At 46.2% G+C, this 26,240-nt stretch overlaps 1 protein-coding gene across 2 annotated transcripts in view; it reads left to right on the forward strand.

The window, feature by feature from the left end:
* Positions 1 to 26,240, forward strand: part of LOC146210157 (uncharacterized) — a 158,078-nt gene that overhangs the window by 19,359 nt on the left and 112,479 nt on the right. For both annotated transcript variants that reach the window (XM_084608202.1, XM_084608205.1), the window contains exons 4-7: positions 976 to 1,061; positions 2,576 to 2,653; positions 12,978 to 13,029; positions 15,198 to 15,965. In XM_084608202.1, the coding sequence (XP_084464328.1) occupies positions 976 to 1,061; positions 2,576 to 2,653; positions 12,978 to 13,029; positions 15,198 to 15,965 (984 nt within the window). The remainder of the gene's footprint in view (positions 1 to 975; positions 1,062 to 2,575; positions 2,654 to 12,977; positions 13,030 to 15,197; positions 15,966 to 26,240) is intronic.

Here is a 26,240-nt window from a genome sequence, read left to right on the forward strand (position 1 = left end):
GTTGGTAATCCAATTAGACAGGTACAGCAGTGCAGACAGAGCGGACAAGGTCATGGGTAGGGTTTTTCTCTTTCTTCTTTTTGCTAATGCAAATGATGCGTAGGACCCTGTGTATGCATGGGAAATGGTTGACCGTATGACTGAACCCCTCACATATTGGGCCTTAGTATGCATACAAATTTTTTTTTTTTTGCTTGAGACATTTGGAGTGCTGCAGTAAAACTTATTTCATCTCGCATCCTGTCCCTAATCTATTGGCAATTCAGTGTCAGGGTTGAGTTGAGGGCCGAGCTTATCATTGGGCCAGGCACGCCAGCCAGCTGCTGCTTTTTTAAGTGCCACCGTATCTGGAGCTGGCTGCTTTTCTCATATATTAATCGTTTATCCTCATTTGCTTTACATCTCATAGGGTGTGACAGAAATTTTCCATGTTCTCAGAATCATTGGGAGCGACCAGCCAGCGGTATGTATTCTTGTGTGGAGCAGGCAGGCTTCCAGAAAGTGGGATGCCTCTGTCACAGTTTGTGGCAGGTATCTACCCATCACTGGCGGAGATGAGGGGTAGCTTTTTCAGCAGCCAGGAGATGATGCCGTTGCAGACTCAAGGGACAGTAACTGGTCTGGGCTCCATGCAAGCCATCGAGGTCGGTGAGCTGAAGCAACCCTCACTGGGCACCTCCACAGGCGACATTGGCGGCGACTCTGGGAGGAAGCCACGGCCGACTGGATTTTGGAACGTCGGCCCAAAGGAAGGAAATGTGCTACCCATATGAAAACCAACTCGCATGGCCCCTTTGGGTCGGGAGTTGTAGATTCCGTGGGTGCCTTTCCTGGACGTGGGCTCCATCACGAGAAGTCTTCTATGACCTCCACAAGTGCACATGTCCCCTGTCGTCACGTTGACGCTGCACCTTGCAGCACCGACAGCCGGGGCCTTCCGGGAGCTGATGACTCTCCTGCTTTTGTTTTCGACAGAGGAGGTGCAAAGCATGCTCCAGTCACAGCAGCAGCAGCAGCCTGCGGCAGCCAGAAGTCAGCAGGCGGTCGTCGATAAGGGGCAGGTAAAACACACTTGCCACTCACACGATTCTGCGGGGGGGTGCTATTGGAGGGCTGCACCCTGGAGCTCTGGGGTGGGGGGACTCCCACATTCCTCACTTGTTTTTTTGATGTCGCAAAAAAGGAAAAACAAAAAAATGTGTGTGCATAAAAAAAAAAAAGAAAACATACTTCTCTTGGAGGGAGCAGAGGTTTCTGCTCCTCCATGAGGTTAATTGTGACATATCTTCCCATCTTTCCCTCACAGTGCCATTTGTAATAAAACACGCTTTCAAAAGTATCCTCTCATTAAAAGAGGGTGGTATATTAAAATGTGGGGAATATGATAGCTGCAGGGAAAGTAATGATTATGGGCCATCCATTTTGCACTTGACTCATATGGCATGTTTGCTCACAGTGTATCCAAATTTTGTTGTCAGCTCTCTGTGCATCATTGAAAAGTGTATCTGTACTGAAGTGCAATTTTAGTGCTGCCTTTTTGCTGTGGACCCTTCAAGAAAGGATGTCAAGATCATCTCACAGGGATTTCAAATGGGAGTACTCATCAGTCCAGTGACCACATTTTGACCTCAGCTGGTTCCAAGTGACATTCCATCAGTGGACAATGAATTGCCTTTGCCTCATCCCTCTTTCCAAGAGAGGGTCGTCTGGTTTTCATCACCAAATGAAGTGACTGTCATTTTCCCCTTGGTGTGTGGTGGCCTGCTTTCTGGTGGCAAAAAAGGAATAACTGTGTGCTAGCAGGCAGCCATACTTGTGTGGTGTCATCGATACAGAACTTGTCTTGCTGCCTTAGGCACACATCTCCGAGCTTCAGATCAACTAGCCACTTCAACTGCTAGCCTATTTGACTGGGGGCTTCCTTGACGGCTGGCCTCAGTTACTGCGACCGTTGGCCTCTTCAACTACTGGCTACTGAAACTTGCCTCATTTGATTGTGGGCATTCTTCAGATGTAACCATCTGACGTGCTGTGACCGTACTGTATCATCTGTGAGTGCATCGTCGTGGTCTTCACCATGAACAATGCAGCCAGGTTTTTCCATCTGGCTTCCCTTTTCCTAACTGTGTGTTCCATTTAACGCCGCATGTAATCACTGACCTTTCATCGTTTGGATACGTCGTGGGACAAGCTGGAAAAACGAGCACTGCTTTGAAGATACATCTTCGCAGTGTTCTCTCGAGGAAAGAACTGTGATGTTTGTGTCTCACCATGAAAGTGGCCATCTGATGGAGGTGCTTTGCCATTTAGCTGGTGTAATGGTTTGGCAGAAAGTTTTACTGACGATTAACAATGAGAATGAGTGTGCAAGCTTAGAGGAAGGCTGTGGTCATTAAGCAGAGGTAGTAGTGTTCATGAAAGTGTTTTGCTCACACTTTGTTTTCTCAACTACCTGTGGCACACTTGTCATGCCTCCTACACAGAGAGCTGCGATCATGCTGAATAGTTTGGCTTGCTTGAGTTCTATGGATTGGTCCAGTTATGCTTATCAACAGTGTTTGTCATTTCAATTCAGCACGTAAGGGGTAAGAAGCAGCGAACCAGGACCCAGGAATCAACACAGCAAGGGCAGCAGAAGCAAGGAATCGAGGATGTGAGTGTTTTTAACAAATTGTTTTTACCTCTTTCGTGGTAGGCAATGCTTTTTTGTGGTTTCCTTTGATACGGTGTTTCATGTGAATGTCCAGGGAGGGGTGTTGCTTTTGTTCAGCTTTCTAATAAGGATGTCTACTGCTGGACTTGGTCTTTGCCTGTAGGTTTTTTTAAATCAGTGCAGCTCGTGGCATTGGTCAGTAACCTGGGGCAGACCACCACTGGCCAGCATTGGGATTTTGGGCCCTCTGATCATGGGCTTTTTTCACACATGCAAGATTGGCACATCTGCTGTTACTTTATTGAAAAACTTAACTGCGCCAAAGGGATGGGACAAAAGAAGAACAAAGGCAGACTAACAACTGGTTTATTGCACTGACACCTCCTTCCTTCAACACCATCGCGCATGTGCACCAACACACAAAAAAATCATCTGTCAGCCCGAGTGCGGTATAAGTGAGTGGAAGCCTCACTTACACATGGCTCTAATCGCACGATTTCAAAAGCTGTTACTTGCCCTGCCTGTTGTAATCGGTAGGGTTCCTTCTGCATTGTTCTAGCGTGCATACCTTTTCAAAAGTCCAGTTATTACTGATCCATGCTGTTTTCTAGGAAGTTATTTTTTTATTTCTTGTCCTTTTCTATTGTATCTGATCATTTTGTTAAGATGTGGTCTTCAGATGTTGTTTTCAAATCTTTGCGCGAGCATTTCATTGAAGGTGTCATACGCCTGAGGGAAGTGTATCGGGTGCTGCATGACCAGCCAATTTGGACTCTTGATAAACACTTCATTAGTGAACGGAAGATCCTCTCCTTTACTGAGTATAAATAGGGGTTGGTGTTTTTGGTTTTTATTTTCTTAGAATTCAGTTGGACTTTTTTCGGCGTTTTTCTGAAAACACAACTTCCAGTTTCTTTTGGTTAATATTATTTTCTGCTGAAGAAATTTCATTTTTTCCGATGGAGATAAGAGGCACACGCGTGTACAGTTAAAAGGGACATAGTGTTCATTTTGGGTTTTTTTTTCCTTCCACGTTGTTTATGCACTTTTATTTAATGTACAGTTGGTCATATCTGTAGCTAAGTAACTGGAAGAAAATGCTATTGTCATGATGAAAACTAGCGTTATGACAACGCATATGGAAAACATAAATTCACACGTTAGACAAAGGAGTAACTGAAATATTATTTATTACGATCAAATTTTTGCATAAACCAAATCACTTAAAGAACAAATGCGCTTCTCTTGGCTTGTGTCAGAACTGTCACATGGCAAAAAATTGGCGAGCTTCGCGATCTCCTAGAAGCATTGCACTGCAAATGCTCTGGTCTCTTCTTCACCCCTGCCTGCCTTGTCATAGGCGCCCCACCTCGGGAAGCACAGCTGCCATTCTTTCCCCATTTGTGAGACCATGAAGAATGCCCCTCAACCGCTGTATTTAAACCAACCCCATGCCCCTGGATTGAACACTGTTGTAATCTTCTCCCGTCATCAAGAGTTCGTTGTGTGCATGAACAGGTACTGACCTTCTTTCAGTTTAAACTGAACCTTTAAAAATGCTTTCGGTGTACCTTTATCGGTGTTATCCGGTTTAAACCGAAAAGTCCAAACCCTAAGTATAAAGCACAGTTGATTCTTGGTGATTGGAAGTTCATGCAGAAAGTGACAGGAAAAAAAACTGCAGTTTGTTTAAATTTCTTTAGCAATATCCTAGAGTTCCTTTGCAAGTTATTTATGACTGACTTGGGCAAAAACGAAGTGCGCTCATGCCTTGCTAAGGCCGACAAATGCGTTCTGCAGTGACTGCAGAGCAACACTTGTGTCTGACCCAGGCTACTAGTGTCGTGAACGTTGTTCGCGAAAGAACGGTCGTCCGCGCGGGGAACACTCGACCTGCCACCCACGCTCTTTCGGACACTTGGGCGGTCTAATTTATGACCTCCTGGCCCCTTCGAAAAGGACGCCGCTCGACCCCCTGGGTCGCGCCAGGCGCTCGCCGTTCCTGGAAGGCGCCCCTCACTGATTTATTTATAGGAAGGGATATGCGCGGTAACTGTCTAACTTGTTTTTCTGTGGACACCGCAATCGCGCTGTAAGGTAAGGTGGGAGTGAAAGTGGAAAGGGAGTAAAGAGGGGCTTCGGGGCGAGGACGGGGAGAGCGGGGACAATGAAGAAGACGGGAGTGGGACACAGTGGCGAGTAGTCGCTAAATGAACTTGGTGCGAAACGGACGCATTTGAATGTGCTCCCTTTTCTATTACCAGTAAATTCAGTTGTTGTTTGTTCAATCGTTTGCTTTTCTTCCTAACGACAAAGTATTAACGAACAATTAGACATATCAGACAAAAGTTGGGGCCGAAACTCGGGAAGAAAGCGAAGAGAAGAAATTTAGATCAACGAACCGTGGATATTCGCCTCCTTGTGGCCTTTCATCGCAACGGACAAGAAGTCTACCGAACGCTGCCGCATGAAGTCGCCTCATCCCCTGGTTATCTGAATTTCCGTGATCCTCAGCAACGCTCGTTCAGCGATGGAGCGCCTCTTCAAAAAACGAAAGGTACTGCGCACTCAAGTCACCAAAGTTACAAAGGAATGCCTTGAGCGACTCGATGAGATAACGCAGAGCGATGCTAATGTCATGCACGCTTGACTAGCGTCTCTTCATGCTGAACTAAACGCTGTGAACAGTCAGCTCGAGGAGTCACTGGATGATGAGCAGGCCGAGACGGAGTACGAACAAGCTTTTGAGTACTACTATCAAATCGTAACCGTCTTGGCCAAGCTGCAACAGTGCATCTCAAACCCGACTGGAAGATCGACTCAGCGGGAGAATAACGCCGCCCAGACAACGACCACCTCGAAGATTAGGGTCAAGCTGCCAAAGCTCGAGCTCACAAAATTCACCGGACGGCGCAATGATTGGCAGGCCTTCTGGGAGGTATTCGAACAAGTTGTCGACAAAAACGAAGAACTTTCATCTGTCGACAAGTTCCACTACCTCAAGGCATCTGTCACCGGGGACGCCGCCGCTGCACTCGCCGGACTTCCATCGACGGCACGGTGCTACAGCGACGCCGTAGAGCTCCTCAAGAAACGCTTTGGAAACAAAGAGCTCCTAATTCAAGAGGACATGAAGAAGCTTATTGACGTCCAGCCAGTTCGTTCCTCAGACGATGTACGCGGACTTCGCCGCCTCTACGACACCCTGGCTGCACACATCAAGGGTTTGGAGACACTGGGCCAAAAGCAGGACTCCTACACCACGCTTCTCATGCCGATTGTGCAACGAGCACTGCCAACGGACATCTTACTCGACTACAGCCGCAATTGTGTCATGGAGACAACTAGTTCCATGGGCGGGAACGCCGAATCGACCGACGGCGCTTCGGAAAGCTCAAACCCAAGTGTCAAAGGTACGGTGACGTCCTTTTCACGACTCATTTCTTACCTCAAAATTGAAGTCGAGAGTCGAGAAAATTTGGCTGCCTTAAAAAGCATGGATTTGGCCAAAAACTCTAAGGAAATCAGAAAAGATCAGGCGAAGCCACCTTGGAAATCGCATAATCCCTTACCAACCGCAGCAACCGTGCATCAAAACGCAACCAAAGAAAGTTGCTTCTTTTGTAACTCCGAGGAACATCTGACACAGGAATGCGATGCCAAACAAAGCGTGGAGGAAAGGAAACGGCGTCTGCAAGCGGCAGGGAGATGCTTCAAATGCACGCGAAAAGGGCATCGATCAAGGAATTGTAATGAGCACCTAATATGCATGAAGTGCGGGAAGAAGCACGCGACTGAAATTTGTGATCCGTCCTATGCGGTAGCGCGCCAGAGCGAAGCCACTAGCGGAGTCACCAACGTGCAAGTTAGCCTTGAAGTTGCAGCAGGAACAGAATCCGCTCCCGCAAAAACTGTCCTGCTTCAAACGGCGTCAGCTAATTGCGGTGGCCTAAAGGCCTGGGCGCAACTGCGAGTACTTCTCGACGGCGGAAGCCAACGCTCGTACCTGACATCTGAAGCATCAAAAAGACTGGGATGCAAATTTCTTGGTGAAGAAATGCTAACCGTCGGTGTCTTTGGCGGTCGAGTGTTCAGGAGAGTATTGGTCGAAATGAAAACTAAAAAAGGAAAAACATGCAAACTAGAGGTTCTGGAGACAGACGTCATTTGCGATCAGCATATCCCAAAACCACCCGTGGCATTGATGGACAGGCTGAGAACGCTCGGTTATGAGCCCGCCGATTTCAGCAACGACGGAGGGCCTGGAGATATTGCGCTTCTCATAAGATCCGACTACATTTGGGATCTAACGACCGGCCGATCCACCAAGATCGGCAATAGACTGAGAGCAGTTGAGACAGCTGTAGGTTGGACCATTCAGGGACCAGTTCATGGCATGGACGAAGGACCCTATTGCATGCAAACGGTTGCCCTGCGAACATCGGTCACGGAAAGAAGCGCAACGGACATACTAACGAAATTCTTAGAATCGATTGGGATAAATGAAAATGAATCAAAAACTGTAACCAATGCTGGCGTGGAGATTTTGAGGACGCCGTACAGATGAAGGAAGGTCGTTATGAGGTGGCCCTTCCATGGAAACCTGTGACAGCTTTGGAAGATAACAGGGAGGTTGCCCTAAAGCGCTTACATCAGCTGACAAGACGTCTCCAAAAATTTCCAGATCTACTCGATGATTATGACGTGGCTATAAGACCGTACAACGAGCTTGATATGGCGGAGCTGGAACAAAAAAGGAAACGAAGGCACTCGCTGCAGCCGCAGCTGCACTGACTACGGATGCCTTGACAGAAATACAACGTTTCAGTTCCTTCTCACGCTTGAATAGAGTGACTGCCTGGGTGCTGCGATTTGTCGCTAAAGCAAGACGCCAGAAAAGTGAATCCGGTCCTTTAACATCAGAAGAATTGATCAGGGCAGAGGAATACTGGATTCTGCATGAGCAGGGCGCTAGATTTGCCAACGAAGTAGAGTGCGTACGGAACAGCCGGAGAATCGCATCACACTCGCCGCTAAAAAATGTGTCCTTGCAGCTCGACAGCCACGGTATTTTCAACAGATCCAACTGAATTACGATGGCAAGCACCCCATCATGCTGCCCAAGCACAGCGATTTGTCCAAGCTCATTGCCAAACAGGGCTACCGACAAGTGCTGCATGGAGGTATCCGCGATACTCTGACTCAACTCAGAGAGAAATTCTGGGTGATTGGTGCAAGACAGCTGGTGAAGAAGGTAGTCAAGGAGTGCGTTATATGTCAGCGCTACCACGCGCAACCAGCTAACGAGGTGTGCGCGCCTCTTCCACGAGAAAGAATAACCGAGGCCCATCTGTTCCAAGTTACTGGGGTTGACTTGCGCGCCTCTTCCACGAGAAAGAATAACCGAGGCCCATCTGTTCCAAGTTACCGGGGTTGACTTCGCCGGTCCTTTGCTTATCAAAGAGAATGGTGCGTCAAGGGGTTGCAAGTGTTACATTGCTCTGTTCACTTGTGGCGTCACCCGAGCACTCCACCTTGAATTAGTGAGTGACATGTCAACACCGTCTTTTCTTTTGGCTTTCCGGCGATTTATCGCCCGTCGAGGTATACCTCATACCGTATACAGCGATAATGCACTCACTTTCAAAAAGACCAGCAAGGACCTGGCTACCCTTTGGAACATTATCAGAAGCGATGAAGTCAAAAATTACTTCTCAAACACACGAGTGGAGTGGAAATTCATAGTGGAACGCGCACTGTGGTGGGGTGGCTTTTACGAACGACTTGTCGGCTTGACCAAGCAAACCTTGAAAAAGGTGCTCGGAAGAAGCTGTCTCACTTTTGAACAGCTCACCACGATGCTAGCGGAAGTGGAAGCTATCCTCAATTCGCGTCCACTAACGCACGTGCACACCGAAGCGAACGAGCCTCATCCTCTTTGCCCGGCCTCGTTTCTTATCGGCAGGAGGCTCACCGCACTGCCAGATGTTCCGCTTGTCGAACTGAATGCCATTACTGGAGCGACCCTACGGCAAATGTTCACGAACAGAGCACGACTCCTGCGCGGATTCTGGCGGCAATGGATGAACGAGTACTTGAAAGAATTGCAAACCACGCACCAAAGGAACCCAACCCACAGGCAGGCGACATTGTGCTGCTCAAGGAGACTCTACAGCCCAGACAGCTCTGGAAGATGGCGATAGTCGATACGACCTTCCCCAGACGCTACGGGCGAATTCGATCCAGCCCCTTAAGGCTTCCTGGAGGAGCCACCCTGCGTCGTCCACTACAAGTGCTGTACCCAGTGGAGCTTGTGCAGTGAGTGCGTGTCTGTGAAATGCCTGTGCCATTTCGGGCGGGAATGCGTCGTGAACGTTGTTTGCGAAAGAACGGTCGTCCGCGCGGGGAACACTCGACCTACCACCCACGCTCTTTCGGACACTCGGGCAGTCTAATTTATGACCTCCTGGCCCCTTCGAAAAGGACGCCGCTCGACCCCCTGGGTCGCTCGAGGCACTCGCCGTTCCTGGAAGGCGCCCCTCACTGATTTATTTATAGGAAGGGAAAGGCGCGGTAACTGTCTAACTTGTTTTTTTGTGGACATCGCAATCGCGCCGTAAGGTAAGGTGGGAGTGAAAGTGGAAAGGGAGTAAAGAGGGGCTTCGGGGCGAGGACGGGGAGAGTGGGACAATGAAGAAGACGGGAGTGGGATACAATGGCGAGTAGTCGCTAAACGAACTTGGTGCGTTTTAACGACAAAGTATTAATGAACGATTAGACATATCAGACAACTAGTACTTTGGTTCCGGAGTAAAAGTGTGCAACATTAATGAATATGAATTGCAAAGAAAAAACATTAAAATGAAAGGTCAGCTTTTGTGCATGGGTGAGGCTAGTGTTAAAAATGTTTGAAGCTACAAGCCTTCTTCCTTTTCAGTGGCTCGTAAAAGGCAGTGCTAATGCTGTGTGCAAAACAGTGTGCACTTACGGAAATCAGCGATGTTTTGCTGACATGTAGTCACGTGGGGTACTACACCGAAAGTAATAGGGTTTCTCCGCTAGATAGCGCCTCAGTTTTTATATGATTTTCAATGGCAAATTAAAATTGTAAAGCCTCTTTTCTTCGATATTGTTGTGCTCGATCTGTACTATATGAGGCAAGGTCTTTTCATCTCCGCCATAATCCTATGACATATTTTGGCCAGTATTCTGTCCCTTTAAAGTATTCACAAAAAGAAATGTGAAATTCTTTGTGTCTCATTTGCGTGTACAGTAGAACATATTTCAATATCTTTGTAGAATATATATAGCGAGTCCTACAAAGGGTTAATGGTACTAACAAAAGAGATACGAGAGGTCAAGTTAAAGAGAATTCTATATTGCGTAATAGTTGTTCACCTAGCTTTGGAAAAATGACCTGATTTATCTTTAAGCTTACTCTCTGTTTTTACAGATTTTATATGGGTTGTACTAGGAAACCCATATGCGAGGGATTATTTGTATATACTAATCAGCCAAACATCTTCACCCCAAATCATCCCATGGGAGAGCGAAGGCTTGATACATCCGCCGCTGTGCCGAAAAAACTTTGTGGCAAGATTATGTGTCTTCAGTAAACAGCTCAACACCATCAAAGTCAATGTGGGAAAAAGTTCTAAAACTAAATGGCAGCTACTCTCCATTCACCGTCCCCCTTTTGACAGCCCCTGGTGTTTACATAACTATTGAAAAACATGCCAACATAATATCTTTCTGCAGTGTCCAGTTTGTCACACTATACAGAGAAACAAGGACTTCTGACAAGCAGCAGTGCAAATGGGCCTTTCAACAAACTACTTCGAGAAATCCATGCAGTACACAGACAAAATTCTTTATCAAATGCTTGCCCACCTCCCACCTCAACAATGTATGGGCAACGGGAAAAATACCTAAAGCCTGACCATTTTTAAAATGTGGGGAACCACCCTCTATAGCCTTCACGAGATGTCTTGTGAAATCCTATGAAAATGTGTTGAATATTAGATTAACCTTCATGTCAGAAGCTCGTTAGAGTCTAGATATCCATCAGCGTGGTTTTAAATAAGCTCTCCACAATGGCCATGTAGTCCATCTTGGAGATAGTCAGAGCTGCTTTTGCACACAAACAACACTGCCTTGGTGTTTTTTTTTTAATTTATAGAAATCATACGACACGACCTGGAGATTTGGGATTCTTCAGGACCTAGCTTAGCTTGGTATCCATGGCAGAATGCTGAAATGCCTAAAAGATTTCTTGTCTAACCGTTCGTTTCACATACGCCTTCGCCCAACCCTTCAAAAAATTTTATTCGGGAAAATGGAGTACCTCAAGGTTGTATTTTAAGCACAACCCTCTTTGTTCCAGAAACGAATTCTCTTAAAATAATCCCAAGGACCATCATGTTATCAGTCTATGTTGACGGTCTTCTGATAGTTTGCGTACCCTCAAATATATCAATATATCGAGTTGAGCAATGTGCGCAGCTAGCTTTGAACGCGCCGTTCCGGTCATTCTGGTGTAGCGCTTTCCTCCAGCGAAGACAGATGGCGCCAGCAGTTATCTTCGGTGCTGGCGCCTTTCGCCACCTCAAACTCTACGTAGAGAAATCTGGTTTTTCATCATGTGCAGCCAAACCAAGTAAGCACTATTACCCAAATTAATACGCATCAAAAAGGTCAACAACAAGCACGTTTTGTGCGCGGTTTCACCGTAAATGAGCTTCCGGTCGAGGCGGGAGAATTTTTCAAACGCGGGTTCGATAAAGTTGCAGAACACTGTATAGGCTTGCAGATTTCAACTGGTGCATATGGGACGTCACTTATAAACATCTTGTATGTAGAAACCAACGAGCCATTGCTTGCAGACTGAAGCATGCTCGTACATTCTAGAAATGCATTCGCTTCCAAAGCATACCTGTTACCCAATACTTGCACAGCGCCCATCTAGAACACCCAGCAAACCTCAAGCAATCAGACCACTCCTCCTCTGCTTCAAATTTAGGCTTAATCGTACACGATACATTACCCAGTATCACTCGGAAACCCGATCCATTCCCACCTTGGTCTGTATGTGACTTCATGAACGTATAGTGCAGGAATATTTGGCGTTAAACAAACAATACGGGGGACATACAGCATTTGGTACCAACGGTTCAATATCTACACAGTTTGTTGGGCTTTAGTGCGCATTCATTTCTCTACTGAGAGTTATGGAGTCTCTATGGCACCAGAAAAAATTTTGAAATGAGAACATAGAGGGGAGTGTCATGTTACTGCAGAAATGCAGTTATCAGTGACATCATGCACAGTATAACAAGCACCACAATACAGGGATTCCGAATCTCGTAGGATTCTATGGAAATGAAAAAGCTGCACAAGCCCAACATTTAGAAATAAAAAGATACGAGGCCAGCATTTCGTAAAGTGCGCTCTGTATGAAATTTTGTTGCCGTGTGGGAGATCCTATGTTGGGCAGATGGGACGTTGCGGGAATGACTGACGCAGGGAACATGCAAAAGGTATTTGAAACAAAGGGGGTGCATGACTTGTCTTGCACGTTGGGGCTTGTACCATTTGTGCACCACGGTTCCATAATGTGAGGCAGAGGCAGATAGCAGACTGCCTGTGCAAGTCTGGAAGCCTTTCACATGAAAAAACGATTTGAGCTGTGTCAACGACACTTGTTTTTTTTCTTATGAAGTTGAGCAGAGATTTCTCTCATGCCTACTTTGATAAGATTGGTGCGGTTTCGTACGCATGTGCATTAGCTGGGAGGACTATATGTCGGCTGCTTTCCCCTGAAGATGTTGTTATTAAGTGCATTTCAAGGTACTTCTTGACTGGTGAGCAGTAATTTGAAATGCCCGAGTAGGATGTATTTAGAGCCACCTCTCTTCTATTGCTGCATTCCTTGGGTCTTCTTTTTTTTCACATATGTGCAATGGATGTTTCTGCTCGCCTTTTCAAGGCTGATAATTAAGCGAGCAGCCACGTCTCCTGTAAGGCACCCATTGTTTATGATGTTTGTTAATAGGATAGGTAATAGAAAATCTGGCGTTGATGTTGGTGATCCAAGCGAACAGCCACATCTGATTGGTTGGCCACATCTATGTGGGACTCTCAGATGGGATTGGCCGTCCAGGAGTGAGACAAGCTATTCCTAGGCTTGGTTATGCTTGCGTGTGGTTACGACCCTGTGTGGGATATTAGAGGAGCAAATTAAGGGAGGTGTAATTATTAGGCGAGTTATAACAGACAGGAGAGTTGGCAAATGGAGAGCCCATTGTTTTCTCTGCGATGGCTGCAGGTGTCTGCTGATGGCACCAAGAGCAGCACCACCAAGCTGGACAACAAGAAAGGTGAGCAGGGTTTGTGTAATCCTTGCCTGCATGATGGCCACCTGTCCTCAGCTGTCTTCTTCTCAACCAGTGGCAACAGTGAGGAAAAAATAGACATCGCTTATATCTCATGTGGCATTTCTTGTGATGTAAGGGCAGTGTTAAGAGAATGGGCAAAACTTTCCAGATGTTGAGGTCTCTGAAAAGGCCACGCATCACACGGTGTAACCTGAGTGAAGCGTCAGATGGTGTTGCATCAACCAGCATGCTGCATAGATGAGAGCCAACGCAACCAGAGCAAGGCATGTCTCAAAATGAAAGGATCCATGTTTACTCTGGCTGCAAAGAGTGCTGTGCTTGCAAAAAGTATTGCTTTCACATCTCCACATGAAGCTTTGCTTTCACCCTCGCTATCAGCTGTGAATTTTACAAGTTCCTGTGATGGTTCAGATGTCAAGGTATCCACCCTTGTGCCTGCATTCTGTGTCCATCCTGGTAAAGTAAACAGCTGTGTGCAACGAAAGGTGGGAGGTACCCGGTGCAACCTATCACGGGGACAGGTTTGAGGCTTTTGCGGCTGCAAACAGTGGAGTTGTGGTGGCACGAGTCTGCTTGCAGAGGGCGATGCATGAGCACGGAGAAAAAAACAAAATTGCATGCCTGCCTAGTGCCCCGAAAACCGTCAACAGACACTCATTTTACTTCTGTAGAAAGGAAATTTGCGAAAACAGACGCAGGACAAGAGTAAAGAAGACGTTGTGGTGTGTGCCTTCTTTACTTTTGTCCCGCGTCGGTTTTCACTGGTTTCCTTTCTATGCAATATGAACCAACTAGTTTACTCTCCTTATTTTACTTTGTGTGGCCCAACTAAACACGACCTTCGAGAGAGCTTTGTGCTCCAGACAGATGCTGGAGCTTGCATTTTTTTTTATACAATGCGCAGATGACTTCCACCGCTCCCGTGGAGATGCCACCCCTTGCTTCTATTTTTTTTTTTTATGTGGAACAAAAAGAATGGCGCTGAGGTAGTCTTGGGAGCAGTGAGGCTTCCTGTGCCTCTTTGTTTGCACATTGCGCTGCGTCAACCATTGTGCGGTTTTCCCGCAGAAAGAGCGCTTTTTCCACCCGCTGAGTAATTTTTTTAGTTTGAATTCGTTTTTGTCGGACGTGTCGTTGAAGGCACCAAAATGTCATGCTATCTGATCCTGTATAGTTCTTGGCCTCATCTTACCAAGCTGTGCTATACCCAAAGCCATGATAAGTTATCTTTCGGAATCATCGCGGCCAACAGTGGTTGCGGACGGAATTGTGTGTAAAGGGGCTAGTAATGGTTTCGCATTAAGAACTAAAATGGCACGCTGAAGGCGCCGAGAGAAACGGTGACGGTACCACAAAAACCAGACTCTGTTGAGGTTCACTGGTGGCGCCCAGGCATGTCGGTGCACATCTAAGACTCGCATTTTGTGCTTGTGTGTATGCTTAGGTAGTACTTGTGCCCCCCTGGCTGTTTTATTTTTCCAGGTTGGCAGGTATGAGGTCACTTTTGAAAAAAAAATTAAAAAGCTGGCAAACATTGTTCACCTCATTTATTTTAGATGGCACATGGTAGTACTTGAGCACAAAAATAGCACAGAAGCATATATAATTTTTATATAGGATTTTATACACCAGTTCTTCACACAGGAAGGACCGGAAAGAACAGGTGCACAATGATTTTCTGCTTTTGGCATGAGGGAGAATGACACCCGGTTTCATCAAGTGGTTCAATTTGTGAATTCTGCCCCCTCTTCACAAAAAGAAAGGTTCACTGTTTGAGGATGCTTCACGGCACAGTCAAGCACTGCAGTGAAGCGTGCAGAGGGGGAGCTGTGGTGAATTCGAAAATTTTCAGTCTATTTGGTAATTCTCAAATCTTCAGAGAATTCTGAGTGTCAGTTTTTGAATGTGAATTGAGTAACGAACGTATTCGATTTGTATTTGAAATTTATGCACCCTCAGTCATAACCAATAATGATAGCATCGTTATCAGAAATATATTTTGGCATCGTAAAATTGTTAAATTTGATACTGTTGTAACTACTATTGTATCGCTACAGCTAGGTTGGCTGTGTTTGAAACTTGGCATACCCACAGACAGATTCTTCCTGTGCTGAATCGGTGGCCTTGCGCTGTTCCTTGTCTGGGTGCAGAGACGCACCGGGAGGACCGCTCGAAGGACCACCGGCCCTCTCGGGACCACTCCCGTGGCACCAGGAGAGACCGCAGTGGCTCAAGAGAGGCCAGGCATTCTGGTCGCTCCAGGGAGGCTACTTTCAGGAGAGGCAGCGACTCGTCGAGGAGACCTGCTGGCCGGGGCAGGTCTTGGGACCGGAGTAGGGCCTCGAGGAGTGACCACAGGGGCAGCTCCAAGAAAGAACCCAGCCCCAGGGGCACAGTGGCAAAATCAGCTTCACAGGGATCCAAGGAGGCTGCTGAGCCAACTAGGGACGAGGCTGTGTCCAGTGAAGACCAGGTGGAGAATGGAGCAGTGGACGAATCGAAAGCTGCCATCACTGCCGGCAGTGTGGCCAAAGAAGACACCAAAGCTGAGGCAGCAGTTGAAGCGGAAGGTGACTCTAAAAATGATGCTGTCAAGAATGAATCAAAAAAGAGCCAACCCGAAGGAGGGGATGCCAAAGACGGAAAGAAAAGCACAAGTGAAAAGGGCTCGAAAGAGGAACCTAAAAGTGTGGCTGAGGACCGCTCGAGGCCCAGGCGCAGGCGTCCACTCTCACGGAGCCGTAGCCGAAGCATTTCCAGAGGTCGTGCCAAGGCGGGGACATCCAGGACATCCTCAAGAGATCCATTGCGGGACTCAAAGAGGCATGTTCATAGAGTCTCGCCACGTCACAGGGCTCCTCCCGATCTGCACAGTGAGACTTCGAGGGGCTCTAGGAGGTCCAACTCCAAGGACAGAGGTACGAGGGGTCTCTATCTCTCTTTACTGATGATCTTTGTGGTGCCGACTAGCTCTTATATTCACGCTTACAGTATTTAGACTTGAAGGAAAGTCGTCTGCATTGTCCCGAGGTCAAATGCTACTCAGGGAATTGCCAGTGACTGCTTCTGTCAAAGCATAGCAAACTTACTTGGTGGAAGCCTGGTTTTTGACATGAATGCTGCTTGGCAGCTACAGTTTTTCGCAGTCCTTTTGAATGCCTCTGGGAGGTCAAAGCATATCGGTTTTAGATGGGCACAGGCAGCCTGCTTTACTGCTCCCTCCTTTGTGGTGCCTCCAACAGCCGCCACTCTCTCCCTTACCCCTTGTGCGGATACTACACCGAAATGTCCTGGAATTTTTCATTAATGTGGTACCCCGGTGTTTGACCTATTTTTTTCTATGTATGGACATATTTACACCAAACTTTCACAGTTTGCACATGTTTATTTTCTGTTCCCAAAACTGCAAATGTTTTTCTTCTACAAGAGATTGTTTGCAATACAGCAAAAAGCATGTCTTTTGTTCGGAGGAGCCTTTTTGAGGAGATCTCGCGAAAAAGATTTTTATTTATAAATCATGTAGTCTCCAAGGAGTGCATCCTGGGATTATTTGGAAAGTTATACCTTGTCAAACTTATCAGAGAAAAAACTCATTTTGGTGACTCGGACAGATTTCTATGTTCAAGTTTTTCTTGACAGACCGGTGGCTTAATGTTCATATTATTGCATAGTTGTTGAGCTTATCTTCGTAGCAAAAAAAAAGAAAAAGAGTGATAAAGATATCGGTCCTCTAAAATGTATCAAAAACTCAGCTTTGAAAGACTTTGGGAACAAGGTATAACGAATCTCCATGTCCTCGATATTACATAGTAATTCTTTTCATTCCCCAATGCGCCCCCATTGAGATTTGAGAACTTCATGTAACTAACACGTCGCGGCGGTTGACCTTGATATAACGAACTCCCGGCGCCGACTATCTCTAAGCTAGTGCTGAAATACTGGTAATTTGGCAAAACGTCCCAGGATGGTAAAACATGAACTGACGGGAAAAGAGAGTCTACGATTGCAACGAGCACCCACAGTTGATATGACGTTCAGCGCCAACGGCACATCTGTGCGACAGACGCAGCAGGCTCCGCTGCCCTTGATTTTGGAACGTAGCACTACAGTAGTTGATGCTTAAAAGCAGCAAAAAATAAGAAATAAAAAAAGACGTGGCGAGCAGTGTGTGTCCATCGGTGCCACGCGGTTGCTCATGGTCTCCCGCGCATTGCAGGAATAGCGGAGCGCACCAACGACGCGAGGCAGAGCTGGTTTCATAGGGCAACAGTGGTGGGAACATGAACACACAGGTGCCTTCTCGGTCAGCGGTGGCGCGAACGCTCTCCCCCAGATTGACCTCCACCCCTTTTACCCACTCTCTCGTAGACTTGTTGCGCGCAGCAGGGAAGGCTGGTGCCGAAGTCATGCCATTGCAAAACGTTTCACCGCCTCTGTGACCTCTGATAATTCTGATTTCAAGGGGGTTTCACTTGCAATTAGTTCTTAATTTGGTTTTCATTCTGCATTGTCTTTCTGAGTATTGACGCGAAAACAGCGTATAACGGAAATGATCTAGCAAAAAATTGCGTTATAACCAGGTTTAAGGCGGGGGTCCCACTCCGGCAGCGCGAATGTGCCATTTTAGGCAACGTTTGCTTGAGCATTCTGCGCGTTGTTCTTTTTCGAACATCGCAATGTAGGCATCATTCGAAAGCTTAATATACGCTCTGTCAAATGATGTGCGCTGCTTTAGTGTGCCAACGTTATCAACTGCATGAGAGGTGGTATTGCAGATGACAAATTCGCTAGCGTCGTTGATATACCCTACTTTGGATTAATTTGCTGAAGAAACTGCTCCACTTAGAACAGTTTCCTTTGGCCTACACATAGAATGGGTATTTATATTAGGAAACATGGTGCGTAATTAGTTTTAATTTAATCAGAATTTGATCGACAGCCTTTTCAACATGGTAAAGTTTGGCTATTTTGGGCACGAATATCTGCGCTTTATCAACGTGCACAGCAGTAAAATTTTTACCACTTCGGGCGCACATTATAATAGTTGAGTGTACGAAGTTTCATCGAAATTTATTCGCTAGTTCGTTTTTAATTACCTTTCCAATTTGAAGATTTCCGTAATACTGCCTCACATCGCATAGCTTGACCAGAAAAACCGCTCATTCTACAGCCTAGGAATCATGCATGGCGAAACTAGAATAGTCGTTATTTGTGAAAAATGATCGCAAATTGCGCTTTATACAATTAGCACGATTATACTGAGCCTTCAAATATAATCAATTTTTTGTACACGACATTCAATCGAGAAGGCCGTCATATTCAACAACATGAGCCTTGTTTGAGTTGGCTTTTTTTAATATTGTATTACTGTAAAATAAAGTTAAAATAAGAAGCACAAATCATGGTGATAATTAGTATTTGCACCTGTATTCGGTCATTAAAGGTTTTTACTGCTAGCGCCATCTAGGTAAAAGCAGCAAAAGTGTGAGTTCATTCAATTGCCAGGAGAGGCGCGCGTGACTACACTCCTTCAAAGTATTGAAGCTAGTCAAGAAACCTAGAAGTCAGCTTCTCTGCAGTGCAAAAACCCCTTCACCATGGCGGCCAAACCTGTTTTGGGGGCAGAAATCAGGTGCAGTGCAGGAGACTTCTATTGTGGTAATAATGGCCATGTACATTTCCTGCACCCCTCTTCTTCTTGTCGCAATTATGGGATTAAGAACCCCTCCGTTTGTGAGTGCCATTCATAACACCTCCCCTGCCCCTACCTCCTCCAGGCTCTCTATAGTGAAGGAATTCTGCTCAACACGTTTGCGCATGACATCAGGCTGGACATAGAAGTATTCTGCGCTGCACCCAACTTCTGCCCTCAAAACAGGTTTGGCTGCCATGGTGAAGGGGTTTTGCTCTGCTGACTTCTAGGTTTCAGCAACCCACCTATACTACTTTTGTGCTGTGAAGTGTTTTGCTTGTTGCTATTTGCATTGCTGTTTGTGAGGTGAGTGTCACACTTTTCAAAAATTCATTGCCTGTCGAAACAACTTCTTTCTGCAGCAGATCCGGTTTCAAACATCCCACAGAGGAAGAATTTCGACAACTCTCTCACCTGATGCAGAGGCTACAATTCATGATATAGAGGAAAGCAGAGAGTGTCAGTGGAGTGAAAGGAATGAATGGATACCTGGAGGCATTACTCGATTGAGAACGTGGTGCGAGACACCGCTGGTTCTTAGCACAAGGAGACGCATCTACTCAAAGTGGAAACACAAACAGTTCATTAGGGAAGGACCGCGGAGTGAAAGTTTTTTTTAGGTGACAAGACATGACACGCACACTACGTGCGTGCACATGTTTTGCGCGCATACACTGTGGTTTATGCGGGGGCTATTTGCTCGCACGAAGAACCTGCACATGGTCACCGCATCACCCTTTGCACCCCTGCATTGTGTGCGAACAGTGGACGCTCGCCTGCAGTGCTAAGCCGCTAACCTTCACGCCCAATCGCTGAGGGGCTTTGCGCTATTTTGTGCTTTTCTGAATATGCTTCTGGCCCTGTACTTTTTCCCTCACGCATTCGTATTTCGCCAGGCGCTTCAGGCTCGGATAGCAAGTGACACGACTAGCAAAATCCAAACAGAATGCGCAGAATCTTCCGGTAAATTTACATGTATCGGGCTTGCTTTACGGCTGGCGACAAAAGTGCAAATTTATCAAAATTAAGACATGCCTTGACAGATTGCAGGTTGCTTGGACGAGGTTCTTCATCCGTGCGCGCAGTTGGTCCAGTGGTATTTCTCGCAAAATCTAGACATTATGTGTTTGACAGCGAGTGCTACGGATATCGCCACGTTATGCTGCATGGTGTGCTGGCAAAATGCTCGCACGTGACATCGCAATACGCCAGCTGGCTTACCACGCGTATGATCCACCGTTTAGATGCTATGTGCGTCATGCGACTCTCAAATATTGGTCGAAAAAGGAATAGGACAGTAGACCAAAAGAAATAGTTTCGGCCGGCGGTATCGAGTGGTTGTCTCCTTCACATCTCCGTTGGTGCGTGCTCTGTTCCCTAGAGCTTTCAGCGGCACACGTGTGCTTAGGTGCAGCTGTCCTCTCGGAAAGCACCGTTTTGAATGTAGCTTCGCAGCCGCTACAAGAAATACAACTGCACAAGGACGACGTCGCATACGGAGTACAGATGAAAAAAAAAAAAAAAAAAAAAAAAAAAAAAAAAAAAAAAAAAAAAAAAAAAAAACGAAGGAATTCGACGCTGCTGAACCGAATGTCGAGCGTTAGCTGAAATGAGAATGTACACTGTTTTGGTTCAGTGCTTTTCATGCTTATAAACATTACAAATATGTGCTCATAGATAATCAAAAACCAGACGTCATCACCGATAATCATCGTAATGAAACGATAATGAAACGTAACAGCCGTTGTACGTCTGTCTAATTGTATTTGGTCACTTACGAAGCGTGTATGGACATCTTCGCAAAGGTGGGACAGTTGACCGCACTACGCTGCGTGGAAAGAGAGAAGTTTCAACTGCAGACAGCGTAACATAAACAAAGTGACACCGAGAGGGCAGCTGGGCGCATTTCACTGTGACAAGAGAAAAGTGCTTGCCTACATGTAAACCGAACTACCGGATTCCTTCGGCGCACACGCAGTGGCATTAGTGGGGCCAAGTAGGGCTAATGCGCGTGCACAGCCGGCACTCTCTACTTCTCTGTGCTTCTACGCTATGCTCAAAATAGTAAGCCTCGAAGCCGTGGATTCATGTTTCAAGGCCAGGGGTCTGTTTTAATAATAATAATAATAATAATAATAATAATAATAATAATAATAATAATAATAATAATAATAATAATAATTAATAATAATAATAATAATAATAATAATAATATTATGCAATGCACCGTAAATGCTTTCGCGGACATTTAGTGCATGTGGTGGGTTGACAGAATGAAGCGCGTGTCTGTATCGGGCGGTCGTGCAGAAGAGAGTGCTGTTATCCACCGCGGCACACGCACATCGCCACTGTTTTTAGACTGCCGCAATGAAAAAAATCGAACGTATTTATTAGCACAATGACAGCCTCCCTTTACGAGCGCACATGGTCATCCCCGATTAGTCATCGCGGTGAAATTCTAAGCTTTTTGGGTGTTTCTTGCATCTCATTTCGGTTTTGTACCGAAAAAAAAAAAGTAAATAAACGTCGCGTTTAGTTTTGACATAGGACATCGTTTTCTTCACACCTTCGAACACGTCAGTTAGTTTTAGTAAAGTAAGTAGAGGAGGCTCAGAATTTTTGCCTCCGAATGGCTGAATGTCGATTGACACCACCGAAATGAAATATGCGACGATGTGTGGAGCGGAAATCACATGACAGTCTGATTCGGCTCGCAGTTTTGACGTCGAGGTCACCAGCGGCATTTTTCTTTTTTTACTGAAAGCATTTCCGATAACAAACATGCAAAGCAGTAAAAGAAAATAAAACCAAAGACTAACGCTAGTTGTAATCCTTACTGCTTAGCATCAAGGAGCCACGTGGTCTTACCCAAAAAAATTCAGAAATATAAGCATAGTAGCACAGCTAGCAGTGCGAAAGCAATTCCAAGCAAACACGCAGAAGACACGCGGCAATATCTACCAAGGCAGCAGTTGTTGCTTCCCTCAGGAGATAGGAGCCCGAGTCTTGCACGAAGGCACATTCACGAACTGGGCTGAACCTGTTCAATCCGTTTCGAAATGATTTTTGATAACAATACCACGTCAATTCGATGTAGACAGCTGTATGTCGAGACCTTGCGGTGAAACCCACAGTTGACCGCGTCGAGTTATCGCTATAGCTTCGTTCCCACGTGTAGCGAACATCACCCATTTTTGCTGTGCACAGATAACAAATGGCGACCACGCCTTGCAGACTACTTTTTTTTTTTTTTTAGTGATAGGAAGGCAAATTTCCACTCCGTTGCAATGATAAAATCGGAAATAAATAGGAGGGAATGGAAACATAATGTTCAAAAAACAAAATGACTTGAAACAGCATCGCCGCAGAAGAAACTGCATAAATATTCGCAGCATCTGCCATTTTCTTGGTTTAGAGAAATCGCTTCAAGGGTCTATCAACTTGCATCTTGAGCGTTCACGAGCATACTTCAGCCGACTGATTAGGAAGTCATTCTAAGGAGTTCTTGTGTGGACAAAAAAGGCAGGAGGATAAGGGTTAGGTGCAACAAGTGGCCCTGAACCAGCTCTGCCATTGTTCAACTCTAATCCTGCTGAAACGCTGCATGGCATAGTGAAACAACAAAACATTGGGGTGAGGTCAACGAATTGCCACCATGATTGATCTCATGATAGAGGAAGAGAGAAGGATAGGGACTGGTCATTTTGGGCAAGGGCTAAAAATATACAGGCACGAGGGACAGGTAAACCACTTTGTCCCATGTCTCTCGACCATCCCTGCCTCTTTTTTGCGCTTTGTCAAAATGAGCAAACTCCACCAACTAGCCCAAGAAACAGCATTGCAGAGAGACAGTGTGCCTAAAGCTCATAGCCGCTTTTTGTAAGCCTACAAAAGCTAGTAAATTCAGACTAGATTGACCAAAATTGACCAAAATAATCTGGGCATGCACTGGGAAAATGTTTTGTCTAACATGAAAATGAATACATTTCGATGCCTGTGCTGCTTAGCATTCGTCAAGTTTTTTCTCTCAGTGTGGCGACTGAAGAAAGTATAAAGGCATACCACTTCCCCAAAGTACATCCAAAATTGCGTCATGTTGGGGGTAGAAGTGGCGTGGGGTGGAGGGAACTACTGGAATACATAAGCCCCGACTCCAAACACACATGCGTCATGCACTGCCGCGCTAACATCGTCGCACGCGTCAGCCAAAGCCGGTCTGCGCATGCGCGCAGCGCCTGCGTGCATCGCGAGCTCTGATGCTGTGATCTGTCCCTGCCAGATATCTGGCGCGTGCTACACGTGTCGAAAACTAGCGAGGGGTTGGGACCGCGCGGCTGTCCCCTACTCCGTTCTTCTCGTCCTGAAGTCCACTTAGCTCCCCCTGCTTCTTTTCTTCACAGAATAGTTTTCTGCACGGTTTTCAAATTTTCTCAGTCCGCGTGAGAGGGTGAGCGAGCCAGCACCACAAACATGCAGGTGCATTCCCCTTTTGCGACGCCTGCCGTGACGGCGGCGTTGACGTCGCGGCGCATGGAAAGTGCTTTGGAGTACCCGCTTTATTTATGGCAGTTACGAGGGTTTACCTACAGAAGGAATGTGTGGATTGACAGCCATGTTTGTCAGTTCTTCGATTTTCCGTACTGTTTCCTCGGGCTGTTTTTCTTTTTTCCATCAATGATGAAACAAACCCTTCACACATTCGTGGGGACAATGTTTGCAAACGGTGTAGGTTCGCCAGTACTTGTCTAAATGGGGCGATCCCCCCCCCCCCCCCCCCCCTTCTTCATTGGAACCGCAGATGAATCAACAAGGGTATCTTATTGTACGATCCCTAGACATGTCAAAAGAATTCCGGGGCTCGCAAATTTCAAATTATGAAATCATTGTCACGAAACACATGTGCTAGTTGCAAAGCGGCGCATATTTAGATAACTGCTCGTGATGTCTCACTTTTCTGTTCGTCTTATTGCTCAGAATATGTTTATTTATTTATTTTATTTACATTACCCCTCAGGGAGGCATTACATATATTTTGAATATATTTCAGAAATATGCTGCACTCACGCTCTCGAGTGCTGCCAGTATGGCAGTCCGCTTTCTCAACGCACCTTATAGCTAAAAATGTCGCAATAAGAGCGCAGACTGACTTGAAACTAGAGCTCGCGGTAGTTATTGTAGCTGGAGTACCATTACCAATGTACGCTTACTACCAGCGCTGGTGCATTCGCCTTCAGCCCACCTGCTCATGTTGCTGTATATAGCACAAGGAGCTCAATCTAAAACATCAATCTATTTGTTGTGTCGTCTTCTGACCTTGTGCTCCCGTCCACGTTCCGCGCTGTCACCTCAAGATGCATAAGCAACACGCCCAAGCTGCTATTCTAAATAAAAACAAAAATGGGGGAGGGAAGGGGCGGTTAGCTTACCGTCAACACTAATAGCCTCGTGTGTTTCAATGGAAATGCCTCCCCCCCCCCCCCCCCCCCACCAGGGAAAAAAGAAAGCGGTCAGCGCGTTATGAAAAGGAAAGTACGCACACCCACATATATCAGCGGGCGCGTTTATTTTTCTACTTTTATTACAACAGAAAAATTACCGACGATTACGTTACTTCCTAATGCGAAATTTGAGCATATCTCATTGGCTGTTCCAGCTTTTCGATAGATTGAGGCAAAGATTTCGAGCAAGACATGTATGTACAGTTACAGACAACTTCTTTATTTTATTTTTCACACGTATTTCTTCAAGAAACACTCCACTAACAGTTCTTGACTGTCATGAAGGAAGCTTTGTGGATCAGGATTTCGCGTAAGGCAGCGTATGGACCTGTAGGAGCGTTGCGCAGCGAAGAGATAGCAGCGACTGACTGATGCCGCTGACGCCGCTAGCGAGTCAAGTCAACATGGCTCTGCGTTTCGGCTTAGGATGTATGCACCGCGATCCACTTACACCGGAAAACATCGTCGCCACCACAAAGGAAAAAGGTAGGGGGAGGGGGGGGGGGACACGCAGCGGCGAATGGTGGCAGGAGCGTGCGCTGCCCTGGCTGCGGAGCTGGTTACGAGGGACAACGCAGACGGCGACGCGAAACGCAGGAACGGGCGCCAAAGAGCTGGGCTCTAAAAAAAAAAAAAAAAAAAAGAGAGAAAGCTGTTCAGCACGCCAAATGGCCACATTAGGGCAGCGCGAGGAAGTACATGGCCGGGCAAATTCTAGGGGCAGTAAGTGACCGAAGGGCGTCTTGCATTATTCTTTTGTTGCACATACAACGACAGAAACGAATCCTTTGACTCCAAAGAATGCCTCAGTGGCAGCCAGTTATGCATTTTACCGTGGTTAGCGCGAGTGATTGCCGTTCTATGCTTGTTATGAAAGCAGGTGATGCTCGTAGGGAATAAATAAGTAAATAAATATATAGAAAGTACACTGGATTCGCAATGCAGCAAAGACGTACATCTAACCAATGAAGAGTATTTCCCCCCAAATTTAGCCTGAATGCATTGCGGCAGCTGCATGGTGCTTACCCTTTTGGTAGGTATTTGACACCTATTTCGCAATGCCGACTCTCCTCTCTAAGGTAAAATGAAATTGGCCATCGCCCTTTTCTCAGCTCATTAGGTTACCAACGTCAGTTTCTATGGTTAGAAAAGTCCGAACTAAAAAAAAAAAAAAAAAAAAGAAAATGATTACTGTTGACTGAAACCGACTTTATTGCAATTTTATTATGTGCAATAACGTTTGATAAATGTAGTTCTACACCAGAGAGCTTGCAAGAATATCCTACTATAAACGCCATAACTTCAAAAGTGATAACAGCTCAAAAGATGGGTATCAAAGAAAAGACAATACAGGTGTCGATTTCAGCCAGAGTTCATGACGAAACCACCAGAGATGTATACTTCATCTCACAAAATGTTTTTAGTACTGTGAAAGGCCGGGGCCCCATGGACCAAGAGCACTTGGACACTTGCGCGCGAGCGAGGCAAACGCGTTTCTTTTTTTTTTTTTTTTGTACTTTGTAACTAATGTACAAAGCTCCCCCTGTAATTTCTTGTTATAGCTCCCCTCTGCACTTCCCCTCGCTTTCCTCTCCCCATCATTTTGCTTTCCCACCGGCTGCAGCTTGGGCGCTTCAGATTTTAGGTAGCAGTTGAAGGGGCCGGCAGCACTCTTTTCCTTCCTTTTGTTTGAATAACCACTATCCACACCACCTATAATAGGCAATTGTGCTCCCACTGTCGCCCTTGCCGATTCGAGGGGTGCGTCGGAGCACAATTACCTATTACAGTGCGCATTTGAATGGGCCAGGGAGCCCCTGCCTTTAGCAGTGGTGCAAATCTCTTGTGAGTCAAAGTATAGTATACAAGGGCCACATAAATATCTTCCATCATATTGCCGCTCAAGTTCAGCCGTGGTAAGGCAAGCTAGCACCCCGTAGTCCTGCTATCCGCAGTAGTCAAGCTAAGAACAGGTGAACGCTTCCCCCTGCGCACGGCGGGGA

The sequence above is a fragment of the Amblyomma maculatum genome, chromosome 1 (genome assembly GCF_055883805.1).
Source record: "Amblyomma maculatum isolate TAMU_Amacu chromosome 1, ASM5588380v1, whole genome shotgun sequence".
Taxonomy (NCBI): Eukaryota; Metazoa; Arthropoda; class Arachnida; order Ixodida; family Ixodidae; genus Amblyomma; species Amblyomma maculatum.